The sequence below is a fragment of the Mesocricetus auratus genome, unplaced genomic scaffold, assembly GCF_017639785.1.
Source record: "Mesocricetus auratus isolate SY011 unplaced genomic scaffold, BCM_Maur_2.0 Super-Scaffold_100676, whole genome shotgun sequence".
Taxonomy (NCBI): domain Eukaryota; kingdom Metazoa; phylum Chordata; class Mammalia; order Rodentia; family Cricetidae; genus Mesocricetus; species Mesocricetus auratus.
In genome coordinates, this window is record NW_024429266.1 from 128,889,565 (window position 1) to 128,908,278 (window position 18,714).

The window sequence follows — 18,714 nt, forward strand, 5'->3', positions numbered from 1 at the left end:
GGTTGAGGTCACCACAACATGAGGAACTGTGTTAAAGGGTCACATTATTAAGAAGGTTGGGAACCACTGCCTTGGGAAATACTGCACACAGGTTTGCCCCCACTCTAATGATCGGCTACCTTTCTTTTATAGTGCAGGCCCAGGTGCCTAGGGGTGGTGGACTGTACCCTCCTGTGTCGATTGACAGTCAAGGAAATGGCCCACAGATGTGTCCACAGGTCAATCTGATGGGGCAGTTCTTCAATTGAAGCTTCCTTTCTGGGTTTGTCAGACAAGCAGGGCCATCCATCGCAGGTGCCCCAAGGCAGGGCTAGCACCACAGCAGACGGGGCAGGCTGTTCTCACCGCCTCAGTGCTCACCTTCCCTCTGCCAGGAGGACTTAGGCAAAGCTTCAGCTTTGAGTGGAATCAGGAAAGCTGTCCCTCATGCTGGGTAACGGATTTATTCCGTGTGTGTATTGTTCCCTGGAGACAGCTGTAGGTGTGGGGATTTGTTTTCAGCACCTATTGCCAGTATTTTCTCTCCTGGATGCTCATCTGCCTTAGAGACAAGCCAATAAGGAATACCGCCCTGCCTTACCTTCGGGTAGCTCTGTCCCCAGCTAAAAAGTCTTCTAGGATTCCAGAAGAAACTAAATGGTGTCCCCCTGCACCTTCAACTCCACAGTTATGGCTCCATCGGCAGTAGTGAGCTGCTGTGTCACTACAGTTCAGTGACATGTATAGTCCCTACCTTGATCATTGGGACAATATATGCATATTAAAGGCTTGTCCTGGGGTCTGAGTGGCTCTGAACAAAAGGAGAGGAAAGTGCAGACCACCTACGGTGTCCAGTATTAGAGATGAGGACTCCAGGTTAGCCCAGAGGGAAGAAATAACTTCTCCAACGCCACAAGGCAGAACAGCCAGAGGGACCTGGTATCTTCTAGGCATATGGTTTTCAAGGAGGAGTGCCCTCAGACTCACACACAGCTTTTCCAGAATGTACCTGGACCAGGTCCTGCCCCTAATACTCTGAGTTTACAAGAATAGGGTAAGATTGGAACATGAGTGAGCTATAGCATTTACTTAAGTGACTCTGGAAGGCAGGCCTAGTAAGAACGTCTTCTTAGACACTTGGTTGTTGATTCCTTCAACAATATTACAATATTATAACAATGTTACAATACCCTTTGGTACTTTATTTAAAAAAATTTTTTAAAAAGGGAAGAAGTTAGTTTAGGTCACAGTTCTGAAGCCTAGAAGCCCTGTATTTTGTGTCTTCATGTGTGGCATCAGGTGAGAACACAATAACATATGGTATCACAGTAGCAGAGATACATGTAAAGACCAGAGCGGAGACGGGGAGACTGGCTTGCTGTTTATAATCACCTGCTCTCAAGGGACATAGCCAGGGCTCTATGAGAACTACATTAATCCCTTCCAAGGGAGGCTTACCCCCAGTTACTTACAGTCTTTCACCAGATTCTACCTCATAACTGTGCCATGTTGGGACAATGTTTCTTACAGATGATAATCATAGGACTCACACTCAAATAGTGTCCAAGCCAAGCAAATGAGTTCATTTACGTGGGAGGACAGACACTTCCTCTGTTCACTATCCCTGTGAAATTACTGAAAGTGAAAACATGCTAAATATTTAAGAAGGAAGCCCTTGATAAGCTACTAGGAAACAGTCTCTTGAGGCCAAAAAAAAAAAAAACCTGGATTTTTAAAATTATCTTCAATAAAAATTAATTTAGCATAAAATCTGAACTTCACATAAATTTTCATGTTAAATTCAAGACAGTCACACAGGCCTACAAAAATAAATTTTAGCCATTAATGGACCTAGTCCAGTATAGATAATATTTTAGAAAGCACTTTGTGTTTTAAAATCTCCTGATGTCTTTTAGATGTCCAGAGTAGAAATATAAGAATAGGAAAGGAGAAAATGACGCCCCCATGGGGCGAGCATTAGCGTCCCCTGACAGCTGGGCATGTGTTCCAGCATCCAGCTGGGAATGGTCTTCATGTGTAACTAAGTCCCTCCAGCCCAGGAAGGCATGAGCCTGTGAGGACCATGAGTGCCAGGAATGCAAACTTAGAATGCTGGCACAGACAGTAATGGCTATTCAGTCCTCCTACTAAAGTCAGCCCTGTGTGACTGTGGGTAACACACACACACACACACACACACACACACACACACACACACACGCACGCGCACACACACGCACACACACACACACACACTTACTTGGGTTTACTTATGCATAGAAGAATATTTGAAAACGTCTCCAGGACAGGCATAATCTGCTTCAACCAACAGAAGCTCCTGTGTGGTCACAGCCAGAAGCCTGCTTTGCTATTACCTCGCTCATCATTTAATCCTTGAGCTCATTACTGGCCATAAAAGCTTAATTAACTCTACAGGTACATGAGTAAGTAAAAGGATTGATGGTGCTGTAACTCCTAGGGTTGGCTCCTTGCTGCCCGTTCTCTCCAACCCTTTATCAGAGAACATAATTTAGTGACCTCTTTATTTCCAGAGCTCACAGCTTCAGAAGAGAGTTTCCCTGGATCAGTATTTAGTACAAAGGGACAGTACTTTCCCACCCACCAGTGCAGAAGTCCTGAGAGCATGCGCACTGCAGGTGCACTTTAGAGTTGCAACAGAATTTATCTCAGCGTACACAAGAAATTGTGTAAAAATGCTGTGTTTTAATTTTGGAAGTGCTTGTTGTGGTCCCTAACTAGTATTTGATTACAATCAGTGCTAAATAGTTTCTACAACCTAACTTTGTCCAATAGATGATACATTTGGGGAAGCATTCACTGGAGGGGACTTTGGATGATGTGACACCTTCCCAGTACATTTGAGGAGTCTACTTTTCATCCTCTACTCCTTTGTGTGTTTATTGGGGTCTTGCTTTGCAATCAGTTCATTTAACTGTGTTGGGCCTTTCTCTGTACACAATTCCAGAACAATGTTGTCCCTCTTATTTCCTGAATTATTAAGAAGACTTTCAGAACAGTCTATTCCTGCTACTCATGTGTCATAATAAATCAAACCAGCCTGAGCTTACTGTTCCTGTGCTGCACATGAAGAACATGAGGAACATATGGCCCCATCCCTCCAGGAGACCATCAGATCGATACAGGGTTAGGCTGGAGCGAATACAGGTGACACAGATGTCAGCATCTGTAAGAACTTACCCTGCTAGTGTCATCCCATGTGAATCATTGTCATCTTAAATGATTCCTGCTACTTGCCAGGCAATGTCCAGTGCTTCAATTAGATCAGGCCTGGGAAACTCAGGGCAGACAGTAGCCATGGAAGTTCTTCTCCAGAGGTTATAGAGAAGAATCTTCTACTTCAAACCGTTTGAAACTTATTTTGTAAAATCTTTTTATTTCAGTGAACAAAATTTACCAGGCAAATTGTGTATAGTAACTTACTGAATATTTAGTCTTTTGTCCAGTTGTGTATGTGTGTCTACATACTCATGTGTGTCTACAGTTGTGTGTGTAGAGCAAAGGTTGACATCAGGTGTCTTCCTTGGTTGCTCTCCATGTGTGTGGGGGAGGGGAGGCAAGCCAGAGGTCCATGCCAAGGATCTTCCTCGGCCATCCTCAACCTTATTCTTTGAGACAGTTTCTCACTGATTGCTGATTCAAGCAGCCTGCAAGAACAGCAAACCCTCCATCTCACCTTCTCAACACTAGGTGTTCCCAGCCTTCTACATGGGTGCTAAGGGTCGAACTCCAGTCTTTACTTGTACAGTGGTGCTTTACTGAGTGAACCGTCTCCTCAGCCCCTCTCCAGGTGTCAGAGGTGATGTTGTGCAATGATTTGTCTCAAAAGTCAGAGTGACTGCCTTTTGAGAAGAGTCATATCAAGCAGGTTCTAGATTTGATCCGGAGACCTGCCTCAATGAATAAGGTGGTAGAGCTATAGAGGATGATATCCAACATCAGTCTTGGTCTTCAGGGTATATGCACACACATGTGCATACTCACCCCATGCGTGGAAATGTGCACACACACACATACCACATATATACTCATGTGAAAACGAGGAGGAAACTTCCTAAAAGCCAGGTAGCATACCCGTAATCACAACACTGGGGAGGGTAGATCAAGTTCTAGATCAGCCTTGGCTATTTGAGACTGTGTCTCAAGAAAACAAGGGCCTGGAGAGATGGTGTCATGCTTTTAAGAGAGCATACTGCTCTTGCACAGGACTCCAGTTGCAGGCACTCGAGTGCCTCGTTCTCCTGAGGTACCTGCTTGCACATGCTGCACTACACATACATATATACAGATTTTTAAAATCTTTTTTAGTAGTTTAAAAAAAAACAGCAGAAAAGTTTACTTATCTATTTATCCAGAAACAGGCCTGGAATTTTTTACATAGACCAGGCTGGATTTCACAAAGAAATCACCTTCCTGGGTCTACCAGGAGCTGGGGTTGTAGGTATGTGCTACCATGCCTAGCTAACAAAGTATACTTTAAGTAAGCTTCTCTTTTCTTTCATGGTTTTCTGTGCCTGCTTTCATCCCATGCTCCCTGCTGTTTCTTTTCCATGCCTGTATCTTCCAGGTGTCTCTTCCACCCCCTTCTCTTCCTAATTTCCATGCCCAGTCCTCAGCTCATCCATTCAGCTCTTACAGGGACCACTTTCACGTCTCCACTCTATCTCTGACTTCCACTGTGGCCAGCCATCCAAGACATCGTTGCCTGTTATCAGCATCTTGCCTTCCCTGTCCTGCCACACTTCTCAGTAGTTCTAGCTTACTCCAATTCATAATGCGTGCTACCCATCCCTTTTCTTCTGGAAACAACTTGTTCAGAGAGCCCCCACTCAGAAGTCCTGTGAGTGAGTCTTGCTCTGTATTCCCTGCCCCTCCTCCTAGTTTCGAGAATGACAGTTACAGAGTTTTGAAGGTGGTTTATTTGTTTTCAGACAGGATATCACTCTGCAGCCCTGGCTGGCCTCAGCCTCACATAGATCTCTGCTCCTTGAACACTGGGATTAAAAGCATGCACCACTGCACCCTCCCAGCTTCTGGTATAGCTGAAGCTGGGGTCAGAGTGACAATTCCTCCAAGCACCTTCTTGCTGGTCTTGGCTTTTTCTAAGCAGCTGCCTCAGTCCATGCAGTTCTAAAGTGGAATAAATAACAACTTCATATACTGTTCAAAGGATGAAGTTGTGTTGAGTCCTAGAGAACAACAGTTGACAAGCATAGGTGTTGTCAAATGATATTCCATTATCCAAACCAAGACCTCATAAATACAGTGCTTCATGGACAACACTTAACCCCCCTCCTCTCCTACCCCCAGAATTCCTGTCATTTTGGAATATCTTTCTCTTACATGCATTCTAAATATGTTTTTAACTACAAATACTTCAGTGAGTTTAACTGTGTTCCAGAAGCATTCCCTTTCTTCCCTGGCTTTTGTGACACTAGTGACCCTTCTCGGCTCCTCTGAAATGTTCTGTAAGGTAAGCACTCCCTTTATCTTGTTTCGCAGAGAATCTGGGAGTTCGTGTAGAGGGAGCATCCTAACACATTCTGCACTGAATGGCAGTACTGAGATTTGAGCCCAATTCTGTCTGACTATTGGACCTTATCGTATTGGCTGCCCTTAAACCTCCCTTGAAAAGAATCTCCTGAGCTCTCTGCCTCTTCACGTGTCTCCATCTGAGACTGCCTACTCCTTCTTTCATCAGCTCCCTTAGGCCTGTCATTTGTGCCAGGGAACCTTTGGCAGCCCTGTTTCACTAAGAAAGTCACTCTAGGCTGTTCTCTACTGCTCTTGACCATCTTGAAATTCCTTTCCCTCTTCTTCTCCGCCGTTAGTGCCAGTCCTTGAGGACTGATTCAGTTTCAGTCATCAGTATATTCAACCTGCCCAACCTTCACTGTCCACTCCTTTCTCCAAGTTCCTAGTTCCTGCCCTGGAGTATTTCATTATCCCACTTATGTCTCTCCTCATGCTCAGGATTTAGTCCATCCTCGTGGGAGCATAAGCCACCAGTCCAGCAGCCCACATGCATTGTAGACCATGCTCAGAGCCAGCTAGTAATTGTCAGTGTCGCTGAACTGCACATGTCTTCTCAGGCTCTCCCAGGCTGATCCTTGCTAACCATTTGTCCTGTCCCTTCAAGATGCTGGCATCATTCAGGGCCACTTTTCAACATGTAACAAGGCTGTGCTCAAGTGTGCTCAGTTGTGGAAAAACATCAGGACTACAATCACACTTGTTTAAATAGAATAATTGTTTGTTTATTTCAGAGCCCGGTCTTCCTGCTGTTTGGCTCTGTCCACAGCAGTGAGCACTTCCTAAACTTTAGGGGCATAAGAATCATCTGGAGACTTTTAGAATCTAAAGTGGTTCTCAGCCTTCCTAAAGTTTTGACCCTTTAATACAGTTCCTTGTGTTGTGGTGTCCCCCAACCATAAAATTATTCCATTGCTACTTTATAACTCTAATTTTGCTACTGTTATTAACTGTAATATAAACATCTGCTATATAGTATATCTGATATGCAACTCCAGGTAGGGTCACAACCCAAAGGTTGAGAACTTCTGCTTTAGATTTATTTCTATTTTTAATTATGTATATATGTGGGTGTGCACACATGCAAGTGCAGGTACCTGCAGAGTTCAGAAGAGGGTGTCAGACCCCGTTGCAAGCCTTTCCCTGTCCCTTCCCATGCTGGTGATGGGGTCTCCTGCAGGAGAGCAGTCTCACTTAACCTCTGAGCTATCTCTCCAGTCCCTCACCTTGAGTAATGGCAGGGGAAGGGGTTCTAGGCCACATATTGACAAGGTCCACCCCAGTTCTGCTTCAGTAGGTCTGGGTTGGAATCTGAGAGTTACCATTCCTAAGAATTCCCAGATAATCCTGGGTTGCTGCTGCAAGTGTGGAGACCACAGGCTGAGAGCACTGTACTAGAGAGCACCTTCACTGGAGCCTGTTACCCTTTGTGGCTCTTTCCTCCCAGATGTATAAGACCACCCCCGTGTGAAACAGTGAGAACTGCTCTTATGCCATTTGGAAGTACCACCATTACCACAGTAGTGTGTGTCTACTATCACAGTCTTGGCAGGGGTGCCTGTGTGTGTACCCTTGTGTGCATATGAATAGAAGCCAGAGGGACACATTACCATTCTTTGACTTAATGCCTTGAGACAGTCTCTCACTGAACCAGAAGATCACCAGTCCAACTAGGCTGACTGACCAAAGAGCTCTTAGGATCCACCTGACTAGGGGTTAAAGGCACACACAGTCCATGCCCAGATTTTTTGGTTTTTTGTTTTTGTTTTTTGTTTTTCGAGACAGGGTTTCTCTGTGTTGTTTTGGAGCCTGTCCTGGAACAGCTTTTTTTTTTTTTTTTTTTTAACCTGGGTGGTAGAGATTTTAATTAAGGTCCTTAGTTACTTTTCTGTTGGTGGGACAAAACACCACCACCAAGGAAACTTATAAAAGAAAGTGTTTAATTGGGCTTATCATTTCAGAGAATTAGAGGGGAGCATGAGTGTAGACCACAGTCATGGTGCAGGAAGAGGTGAGAGCTCACATCTTGCTCCACAAACAAGAGGCAGAGAGAAACCACAAAAGCAGCCCCAAACCTCAAAACCCACCACCACCTCCTCTAGCAAGGCCAGGCCTCCTGACACTTCCCCAAAACCATTCAACCTAGAATCAGCTATTCAAATGAAAAAGCCTATGGAAGCCATTCTAATTCACACTACTACACTGTAGAGCAAGCACTCTTACCCACTGACCCAACTCCCCAGGCCCAAGATAGCTGTCATTAGTGCTTCAGTGTGTTTACGCTCCTAACAAAAACATGCTAATTAATGAAACAACAGTAATTTCTTTTTTAGGGATGTTGCAAGGAGCAAATAAAAACACGATATAAAGCCCTCAACTCATTCCACACGTTTCAGAGATTGTCCTGACTAGGTGACAGTGGATGAAGAAAGGACAGAAAGACATGGGACAGAAAAGCCGCGATCTGGTGGGTTGTGCTTGCTCTAATGGAGGAAACCAACTGCACAGGCCTGAGCCTTACTTTATACATCTGAACCTAGGAGGTGGGCTTATGATATACAGCTAAACAAAGAGTAGACTTAGCTAATCTAGGCAGGAGGTCCGTAGAGGAGCAGTCTCAGGCTGCAGTCATACTGGAGGACGAAACCATGGTTGATAGTTTCTGCACACGTTGGTCAGTCATTAGTAAAAACACTCCTACTTGGACCAAAGGAAGGCTTTGCCACTCTCACAGATCTGAGGCATTGTGGTCTTTGACATGTCAACACACATTAAGTCAAGCCTTCCTCCACTCTCCACATTACTGCTTCCCATCATGAAATAGTTGTAAAATTATTTCACTCATCCACTCGTAGAAAAACACACAAGACATTTATCTATGCTAAACCAGTCATGAAAATATAAACAAATATTTTCTGAACCACTCTTGCTGTACTGGATAGCAGGTAAAACTTGTTCCTAAGCAGTGTTCCCGGTGTTGACTATAAACATTGGTCTAAACAGATGGATGTAGCATGGCCCAGCATAAAAGGGCAGGGGCTAAGCACTATGCTGCTGTAGGTCACAGGGCACCTTCTCATGGACTTCCCTCACAGCTGAAAACTTGTTTGGATACCTCACATGGGTACACAGTAGCATGGCCCTTGGAACCTGGATGCCATCTCATCCTGGAGGTGAAAGTTCACAGAGTCAACATTTTTGCCCTAATCAAATATATGGGAAAACCAGGAATTCCATCTAGGCTTCTAAAATCTGTGCAAGAAAGGATAGCAGTAGGTAATCGTTAGCTCAAAATAGGCAGTTTTGCTGGATACTCTGGGAAAGACTAGCAAAATATATCCTGTTTCTAAAATAGCAAGTAGCAGACATAAAAACACCCCCCAGGTGATGGTTTCACACTAGCTAATCTATATGTCTTAATCTAACCCAGGTGGTTATGGAGGTCTGTTTCTCTGTATTAGTTGCTGTGAAAGGGAAGGTGGAACAAGGTGGTCAGGACATGGATTTGATGTTAGAGAAATATGGTCTAAAATGTATAGCTTTGTTATCTTGGGAATTCTGTAACCTTCTTGAGCATTAGTCTTTATGGGTGTGATAAGTCCTACCTCTAGGGATACTAAATAACCCTGTATTTGCACAGAGCACTAAGCACTAGTAACAGTCACTGATACATGGTAATGAAGACATGTCATTGCTATATTACAATGTTTATATAAATCAGTTATGTAACTATATGCATTGAATAGCAAATAATTATTCATGTACAGCCTGCCTTTCCCACCCTTTCCATGCATGGGTCAGGCCCTTCAAGAATCCTTGAGCCCCTGAGCTATATGCATGTATAGCAGGAATTAATTAATAAAAGGGATTAGTTGCTGCAAGTAAAAGTAGTTAGGGAAGCTCTTTGAAGTGGGTAGCAGTGTAAACAGGAACCTAAAGCAAGAGAAAACTAAAATAGATCCAAGAAGCTAGCAGATAATTTGAGCAGAGGCTCAGCACTTGAAAACACAATGTATAAAGTCAAGGAATTGAATGTGATATGCTGACACTGTTTCTGTAACAATAAAAATTCCAGGGCTGAACCTTAGCATCCGCTTGTCTAATCACAAATCTTATCCTAGCAGCTTCTTAACTGTTTCTTGACACATGCCTAATGTCATGTAGGAAACTATAAATGAAACTTAGGACAGTGCACAGAAAGGCGTGCCTGTCACCTGGTATCTGGCATTCAGTACACATTATGTAGGAACAAGCTCTTTTGTGATTAGGAATTTTATTACAGATGCAGAATTCTGAGAAGGCCTTGCGTGCAAACCCTTGGACTTTTTGAGGGGCACCCTGGGAAAACCTTGGATCTTGCTTAAGTCAGCTTTTCAGAGCTGTAAGCTGCAACTGGACTGTACTGGTCAGGCCAGATGAGATCGGAAGGTATTGTAATTATTGAGCACTCAAATGCTGCTGATCCAATTAAGATACAGTGAGTTCCAGTGACTCAGCACCCCAAAATGTAAACTATCTCAATAATTTTATATGATGAACCTTGGAGTAGACTGTTTTGGAGTAGCAAGTGACAAGCTGCGATTTTGATTTATCGACAGTAGAAGTCCTTGGTGGCTCTGCTACACCAGTACCTCAAGGCAGCCCTGAGGGGACCTGCATTGAAGACAGAGGGAGCATTGTTGGGAGGCTACCACTGCGTGTGGCAAGCAAGGAAGTGTGTGTCATCGAAACAGACTTAGACTTTATAGCAAAGAAAAATGTCAGCCAATAAAGCAAATTCATCCTGAAGGAAGTTAGCCCTGTAGGCCACTGTCATCAAAATGAGAGTCATCCAGGGCTTAGTCAGAGCTTTGGAAAGCCATGCATAGACAGAAAGTAGCATTCTTCTAAACTGACCCATTTTAATTCCAAGCGGAAGTAAAAATGGGCAGAGCCAGAGGCAGAGTCTGACCATCACTACTGGTATTTCAGGAAAGTCTGTTTGTCTGGGCCCTGTTGCAGACTTCCTGAAGCAGGTTTCTGAGGCGAGTGCCCCAGGTATTATTAGATACTCCCTGAAGCCAGAGCCAAGCAGCTCCTGCTCACTGGATTTCCAGTGGAGATTGGCTACTTCTCCTGGCTTCTTCCCAGCACCTCAGGGCACACAGGATGCGGCAATCATCCCTGCCTTTAGTAGTAGTCTCACCTGTGATGGGGGCAGTGGTGCTATTCTCCTTAACCTTTCCCTGCTTGCAAATTCACTCCACGCCACACTTCTGCTCATACTGTTGTGAGGACCAACTGTGAATGACCCTCTGAATGGAGTTCATTGCCTTCTTTTGTGCAGTAAGGCTAGCTGACACATGTCACTCCTTTCTGCCAGCTCCATCCTGGACTCTTGCTGACCAGGACAAGCCTCACATGGTAATGTATGCAACATCTTGAGAGTCATGTAGCCTGAGCTACAGTTCCACCATGTGTGATATTGGGTAACCTTGTGATGTTGCTAAGAAAATTAAAGGCAATGATGCATCAGGTGCAAAGTACTCAGCAACTGGTGGCAGTTGTCAGAATTACCATTTTAGCCTACTGTCTCTATCATTATTGGTTGGAAACTTGCCTTAAAAGGCAAGAATGATGATAGAGAACTTCACTCTGTTGAGGCCTTGCAAGAGTTGTTCTCCTTTCTGTTTGGCTGATTCTGAGCTGTGCAATCTGTCTCTAGATGATCTTTAGATCAATACGAAATACAGCACCTTCTCCATGCAAACTGTGTGCTCCTACTCTCCTGCAGACCTTCCTTATTGCTTCCTCTCCTTTTTCTTCTTCCAAGCCATCAGGATGATGGTTTGCAGGATCTGGGTGGCCTGTACAGCTTGACCACAGGCTTGTCTTCCCTTGGCCTCACACCCATAACCTCAGCTGGGAAAAAGAGAAGGCCAGTACTAAGACTCAATCCTTCCTCCACTGAAGACTGGAGTTGGAGGTAGTCAACAGTGATAGCAGCAGGGCAGTAAGAGAAAACATAGCTAATCTGCAAGCTGTTAACAGCAGTTAATAATTCCATGTGACTCATGCTTTAGTTCCAGCCAACAGAAAGCACTCTGCAGTTTTCGCAGAATTGCTCTGTGTAATCATTGAACGGCCAGACTGGTTCTCCCTAGAGTCCCCATGAAGGACTCCGAACCAGAAGCCTGCCATGCCATGGGGCCTCTCTGTAACTGATTGCTGATTAGACTCTGGAATAGCACCCCCCCACCTCCCTCAAACTGCCCTCCACCCTTCTTATATGCAAAAATTACTGTCACTCCTGCCAGCCAGATCATTTCTAAATGCTTTGACCACTGTTCTGGTGGCAAGAGAACCTAGGTGTGACCATTTGCTATGAATGCTATCCAGTTACCAGAGGCCAGGGGCATAAGCAACAGCAGTTTGTTTTTTATTGTTCCTGGGGATTAGAAATTGGATATCCAAATGTTGGACTTCTTGTCTCCCCTTTGTGAACCTCTAGGCCCAAATTTGTGCTTCTTAAAAACAGTGTCCTGTGAGTTAAGGGTCTGCTCTGAAGATCTCATTTTAATTCAGTTACCTCTTAGAAGACCCTACCTCCAGATACAGGCATACTCTGAAGTGCTGGGGTTAGACCTTCAGCATATGAATTTGGAGTGGGGAACACGATTCCTCCTATTAACATCGAGACATCATTTATTGCTTTCTAGCCCTGTAGTTCAGTGGGGTTCATGCCAGAAAGAGGGCAGAACTCTGCCAAGCTCCAGGAATTACAGTAGGAACTACAAAGAGTGTGGTACACACCACACAGTATCTGATAATAGGATACAGGTACTAAACACCCAAAAATCAGTCTTCATATTTATTCACCTGCATGCGTTTCCCTATTTGGTAGGGATTGACTCCAAGACTTCTCTTAGGCTAAGCAAGCATCCTATCACTGAACCATTCGTACACATATGCTAATTTTATCCGATACTTTTAACAGTCCTTTGAAATAGTAAAATAGAATTGTCCCATTTTTACCACGAGAAAATCAAGGCTTAAACACAAGACCTTTTCTGGGAAGAGCAAGAGACCTTGCTAACCCTGGCACTGCATGTCCAGGGCATGCAGAGCTGCACCAAAACTAGCAGATGGCAAAGGAGCAGCTGCCCATCAGATCCAGCTAAGGGTTTTCCATTTCTCTGGACATCTTCCTTCTACAGTAAAACGTCTGTCTGTCTATGGCAGAGTCTCACTGTAAAGCCTTGGCTGGCCTTCAACTCTTAGATGTCTGCCTGCTTCTGCCTCCTGAGAGCTTGGAATAAAGGCTTGCACCACTGTGCCCAGCCGAAATTCCTTTTTCAAAGGGTGACAGTCAATTTGAAGTTAAAACACACACTGTGCAATGAATGTGGGGCCCGGTCACACCATCTGAGGCTGGTGTTAACCTTCAGGTTCTGATATGAATGGTAAGTGCCCCTGAGGATGAAGGGCTGTAACAGCCTGCTATGCACTTCTCCCCTCTTAGGCTATATTAGAAAGATGTTGCTACATCATCACATAGCTTTGTATTTCTCCAGCAGGAGTCTAGTCTCGGTTCACACCAAGAACAGGGCCTGAGCCCCAGCATTTAGTATTATCCAGGCACATGGTACATTGAGAATAATGGGTGTCTATGTCCCATCTCCCACAGCCTTAAGAGACAGGTCTTCTTGTCCCTCTTTTATAGGTGACATGGAGAGAGCTGGAGTAAATGGAAGGCTGCTCTTTTGTTACAGTCACAGAAGGGTGTTTGTTCTTGGAAGTTGCTTCGCCCCAGCGATTAGCTCTGGGCCAGGCCACTATGACTTGTCATTCAGACTACAGGCTCGTCTGTTCTGCTCAGTGTATTCTCAGTGACACTTGTTATGCCCACCCTCCTCTCTGGCTCAGGTCCTCTTGACACAGATTTAAATGTCTGTGTTTCCCTAATGGAACATCGTATTCCTAAACTTCTAAGAACCTGAGAATTTAGGCAAACCATAGCATCAAAACCAGTGCAAACCATTTGATTAGCTAAACATTCTATGCTTATTCCATTGTGTTGCCCATGTATGAAGCAGAAAAGAAGCAATAACTAGATTTTGTCTCAGATAGACATTGGCTCATGTTCTTGAGTTTTGATTCTATTGGGCAGAATGGAGTACTGGGATTCAAGACCACCCTTCCAACCCATCCCCCAACCCCTGCAGTGCTGACTTTACTCCTTGCCTATAAACTACAGAGAATGTTCTTTGCTAACTCCTGGATGCAGGAGTGAAGCCTGCTCTGGCTGTGGGCAAGATAAGTCTTGTGCCCCAGATAGTAATACACAAACACAAGGCAGCCACAAGCCCCTACTCCAGGTTACAGAGTGTCAAAAGTGCTCCTGACGAGGAGCCACGTTGTGGAACATTGTATGATGTCGCCAGCATGTGTGAGTCACCTTGATTGGAACAGCTCCCTTTCTGTGTGGCAGGTGGGAAGGGTTACTTCTGGAGAGAAAAGTCTCACACCCTGCAGAATACACAGACAGGTTACCTGGAAGCCAACCTTCCTAGTTCCGGTTGCCTCACCTTTAAGACAACTATAATGACCCGGTGCAGGTTGTAACCAGGCTTCCTGAGATGCTGTATAAAAGCAGCAAGCTAGCTCCAAGTTCCCATGAGGCTGCAGGTGGTGTTTACCCTGGGGGCTGTGCTTGGATAAAGCAAGGGAGATGGACAACCTGGCTCTCCTGCCCAGGACAGAAGAATGAAGACGGTCACAGGTGTTCTCCAGGCTCCCTGTCCTCTGCCCCAGGATATTAGTTGAGGTTTTACAAAGTAGCTGCAGGAGGAAGACCGTCCCTAGCCAGTCCCAGACGCAGAAAGGCCGCCCTCCTGAAGGAGCCACAGCCTCTGTCTAGATTTGAGGCTGCTTAGTAGAGGAATTCTTTGTCTCTGGAAGAAGCTTCTCAACTTAAAGTTATAAAATTTTGATCTGATTGCTCCTTAAGAACAAAAGTAGAGTCAGAGATTCCTTTCCTTCCCAGTGTCCCCGTGGCTGTTTTCTAGGGCTGCCCACCAGTACCCTGTCAAATTGACTTCTCAAAGCTATGGCTGCAAAAGTGTCATAGAAGCTCTTTATGTTTGAGAATGAAGCTGGAATGCTTTCTTCTCTAAAGGTTAACTAGGTGTCCCTGTGTTAGCAGAGAGTAAGGAGGTTGCAAAAAACAACTTTATTTGAGCTGGAAGACTGAGAAGTGTGAAGCAGTGTGCAGGGTTGGCTACCCCGAGGCAAAAAGGGAAACCATTTAATTTCTCCCTCATTGCTGCCTCCCGTATCTCTCTATGGTCCAGTCTCGGCACACCCAGCCCGGTCCAGTAGTGCTGAACTGAAAACCTGTTGCTCTATGTGGTGTCTCAAGCCTGTCATTCCAGCACTTGGGAGGGAAGTGTGAGGATTGCCACAAGTTCAAGGCCAGCCTGAGACAGCATGCTCCTACCTGTGTGGCCATCAGCAAACAATCCAGTCAGACTCCACTTATAAAAACCTGGGAAAGTTCCTCTCTTGGTGGTTAGAAAAAGTACCTACCTTTTGAGATCCTGCCTCAAAAGGGGGGTGGGGAAGTTGCTAGGCCCGGCATGGTAGCTTGTGCCTCCAGCTCCTGCTCTTTGGGAGGCTTCAGCAGGAGGATTGCTTACCCCATGAGACTGGAGCCAGCCTAGGCAGCAGAGTGAAGACACCTTCCCCCACCTCCATCCCATTTCTAGGAAGGAAAGAAGCAGGGAGGGGAAGGGAAAGTGGGAAGAAAACCGAAAGCCTGCATGGACCTCTTAGAGCCTGGAGGAGCCACGCCCACTGAAGGAGCAACAGAGGCCTGAGCTGAAGAGTAAATCAGGGATTGCTGTTTTCAACTTTTTCACTTCTTCTGTTTTGTCGTACAAGCTAGCTGCTTTAAATATGACTTTTAACCAGTGGGGAAGGGGAGGTGTCCTCTGTGTATCTCCATCCAGGTGTCTTCCCTGAGCAGGAACTTCCCGGGCTTTTATAAATAGAGCTTGACTGTGGATTATTTGCTGATGGCCACACAGATAGGAGCAGTGAGTGATGTTGTCCCTGTGTGACCTCTCCTTCAGTTACAAGAAAATTTTCCCTGGCCCTGGAAACTTCATCCTGAAGGTTGAGGAAAAGAGAATGCTTGGCATTACTTTCACACAAAGGGAACAGAGAAACCGTGAGGGTGCAGCCACTCAGAAAAGCCATCCTGGTCACAGACAGCAGCTAGGAGGGAGCCCTTTTTTCTGGATTACAGGGACAGACTTTGTCAACCAACCTGTATGCATCAGAGCCCTGCACTCTGTGCAAGGTGAGGTTGCCCATGCCATGATGGCACTTCAGACACCTGATTAATAGACCCTGGCCTGGGCCTCTCCCTTGGGCAGGGCTCCATGACTGGAATCTGAGGAAGAGTCGACTAGTGTGTGTATTGAATCAAAGTCACTTAAGGCCTCAGACAAGGCCAGGCCACCCTGCCCTGCCATACACTTCCTTCTCCTGTTTCCTGTACCTCTGTCCCACTGGCCTTCCAGTGTTCTTGTGGCTGTCACCACACCTTTGTCTCTCTCCTGATACTAATGTGGCAGAATTGCCTCATGACCTGTTCTAAAGGGCCCTGCCTAGACCACATCAGTCAAAACCCTGGAGGTCCACCCAGCAGGTAGGAGAAGGGGTGGGCAGCCCAGGTGCATAAGCCTGGAGTTCCAGTAAATTGCAGCTGCAGTCTATGAAACCCCATTGTTCTGGGCCCTATGCTAGACATGCATTAGTGATTTGAATTTGCCCTACACTGCAAAGAAGGAAAAAACCTTTGAGGTGGATAATGGTGTCCTTGTGTTACAAATAAGATGATTAGCACACAAAGGAGAGGTGGCCTGCCTGGTCTCAGCCTCCTGGGGAGTAGCAGTGAAGCATCCAGAGTCCTGCACACATGTTGACACATGGTGTTTTAGTTCGGGTTTTGTTTTTTGAGGTAGTGGTTTGTTTTTTTTTTTTTTTCTTGTACAAATGTGTAGAAAATGTCGCCACCACAGGGTTCAGGCCTCTGTGATCATTGACTCAGGCCTTGGAGACATCTATGTCTGGGGGCACTGACATGGTCTGTGTTACTAGTGTTGTTACCGTGTCTGGTTTAAACTCTGTGCAGCACAAGCCCTCCGAAAGAATGAGTCAGCCTGGGTTTGCTGCTGGCGCCATGGTGCCCTAGACTGCTGAGTCCTCACACAGTGCCAGGGAGGCACACCTACTGCCCACCTGCTCCCATGAGTCATGAAGCTCTACCTTTTTCTCCGGCTGCCACCACTCTGGGTGTGAATGTAACCATATATGGCAAGGGTACCAGGCAGCACATGCCCTGGGCCTGTCTTCCTCTTGAAATGGTGCCATTGCCTAAGCAGCCAGGTCAAAGCTCAAGGACCAGGCTCTTTCCACTGCCTTGCATCAGGTGGTTGTGAAGACCAGGCAACAGGGCAGTTTAGAATCCAAGGACACAAGCCAGAGAGGAGGATCAACCCTCCAACATGTAAGGGCAGGTAACAGGATGGGCCACCAGGATGAGGCAGAAAGGAATGATAATACTTCACTATTGCAGACTATTGTAAATTTGAAATTTGCTGTAGATCTATCACAGAGACTCCTTCAGCTGAAGCCCCCCCACCATAAAGAAAGAATTGTTTACCTTCCAACAGTCTTACACATACTGCACATCTGATGACCCCTAACATTGCCCTGTGTGCCAGTTTCTTTGGAGGAGGGCTTTCTGGCCATTTCCTGTGACTTGAATTTTCATCAGGCTAGTAGAATGAAGTTAAACCTTCTGCTATAGGGGTTGTGGTGACAGTAACATGCTTTGCTGACAGATGTTTGCTTTTGCTGCAGGTCCTTTAACTACTGCTACTGGTTTTTGTTGTTTGTTATTTTCCTTAGTCCTTTAAAGGACAGCTTTTTGTACTCTATTGGGCCACACAGATTGAAGCAATTGATGCTAGATTTCTGCAGAAAGGTTTTGTAGATACTCTGATGGATGGCAGGCTGGCACACCTGGATCATCACCGAAATGGCCGTGGGGCATTTCTGGCTGGGTTGGTTGGGGAGATGCATGCAGCATATTCAAGTAATATATCCTAGTAAATGTTTAAATAACCTAAAGGAAGTGCTAGTCACCTTTAAAATTCTCTTCAGATTTCAGGGAAGACTAATTGGCAAAGATGTCCAGCAAGACGGCAAGCACCAACAACATAGCCCAGGCCAGGAGAACGGTGCAGCAGTTGAGACTGGAAGCCTCCATCGAAAGAATAAAGGTAAGTGTGAGTAAAGCTGGTGCATAACTCTGCAGCCACATGCCATGCTTCCAGGCTTTTCTTAGAGCAGGCTGAAAGTCACTTAGTTTTCGTTTCCTACCTGGCACAGGTGTTATTCTAACACAGCTGAGGGGCCACATAGCTAAGCTAGCCCCTCTGTCCAGCCCTAGACAAGATTTCCCGGGAGCCTGCCTTCCCTGAATGAATATGGTCAATCCTTGTCATGACTGTCTTCTGAGTGGGCACAGGATTTCCAGTGGAGTTGACAAACACCCTTGTCATCCTCCTGGAACTTATCAGTGCTACGGGTCAACTGTCAGTCCGAATTTCCTTTCGGAAAATGCTGCCTTTCCGTGACTCACTTAGTGACTGACCACTCTGGCCCAGGTTTAGTAGAGCATCCATCTCCAGGCCAGGTACATTTTCTTAGATACCTTCACCTTGAAGTGTCCCCCATAATCCTGAGAGTACTGGCCAGTGAGAGCCCTGGAATGTTGTGACTAATGCTGTTTCCTGAAACTGAAGCAGTCACCTGACTGGAGATCGTCACCTGACCGTAAAGAGTGAGGTTCCAGTAGTGGCCCTTAGAGCTCTGGTCTCCTCACTCCCAAAACCCACCTCCAGACGCTTAATAGGACACCGAGTTCCACATGCCACACCAGAGAAAGGCACAGTCCCTTCCTGTGCTACTGTTGGGCTTTTCGCCTCCTCACGCTAGGTCACGAACAGTAAATTTCAAAGCTCAGTCAGCCGTGGGCTCCATAATTCAATCCTAAAACTGTTGTGTTCCGTCTCCTTTCTCATGAATAGAAACTAAAATGTAACTTCCCTT

General features: G+C 45.6%; 1 protein-coding gene across 3 annotated transcripts in view; it reads left to right on the forward strand.

The window, feature by feature from the left end:
• Gng12 (G protein subunit gamma 12) overlaps positions 1–18,714 on the forward strand; it is a 110,968-nt gene that overhangs the window by 87,722 nt on the left and 4,532 nt on the right. For 2 of the 3 annotated variants that reach the window (XM_040739096.1, XM_040739098.1), the window contains one exon: positions 17,764–17,882. In XM_040739096.1, coding sequence (XP_040595030.1) covers positions 17,790–17,882 — 93 coding nt within the window. In that variant the 5' untranslated portion in view covers positions 17,764–17,789. Of the gene's footprint in view, positions 1–10,846; positions 10,954–17,763; positions 17,883–18,714 lie in introns of those variants that run through there. The other variant, XM_040739099.1, reaches the window with a different exon arrangement.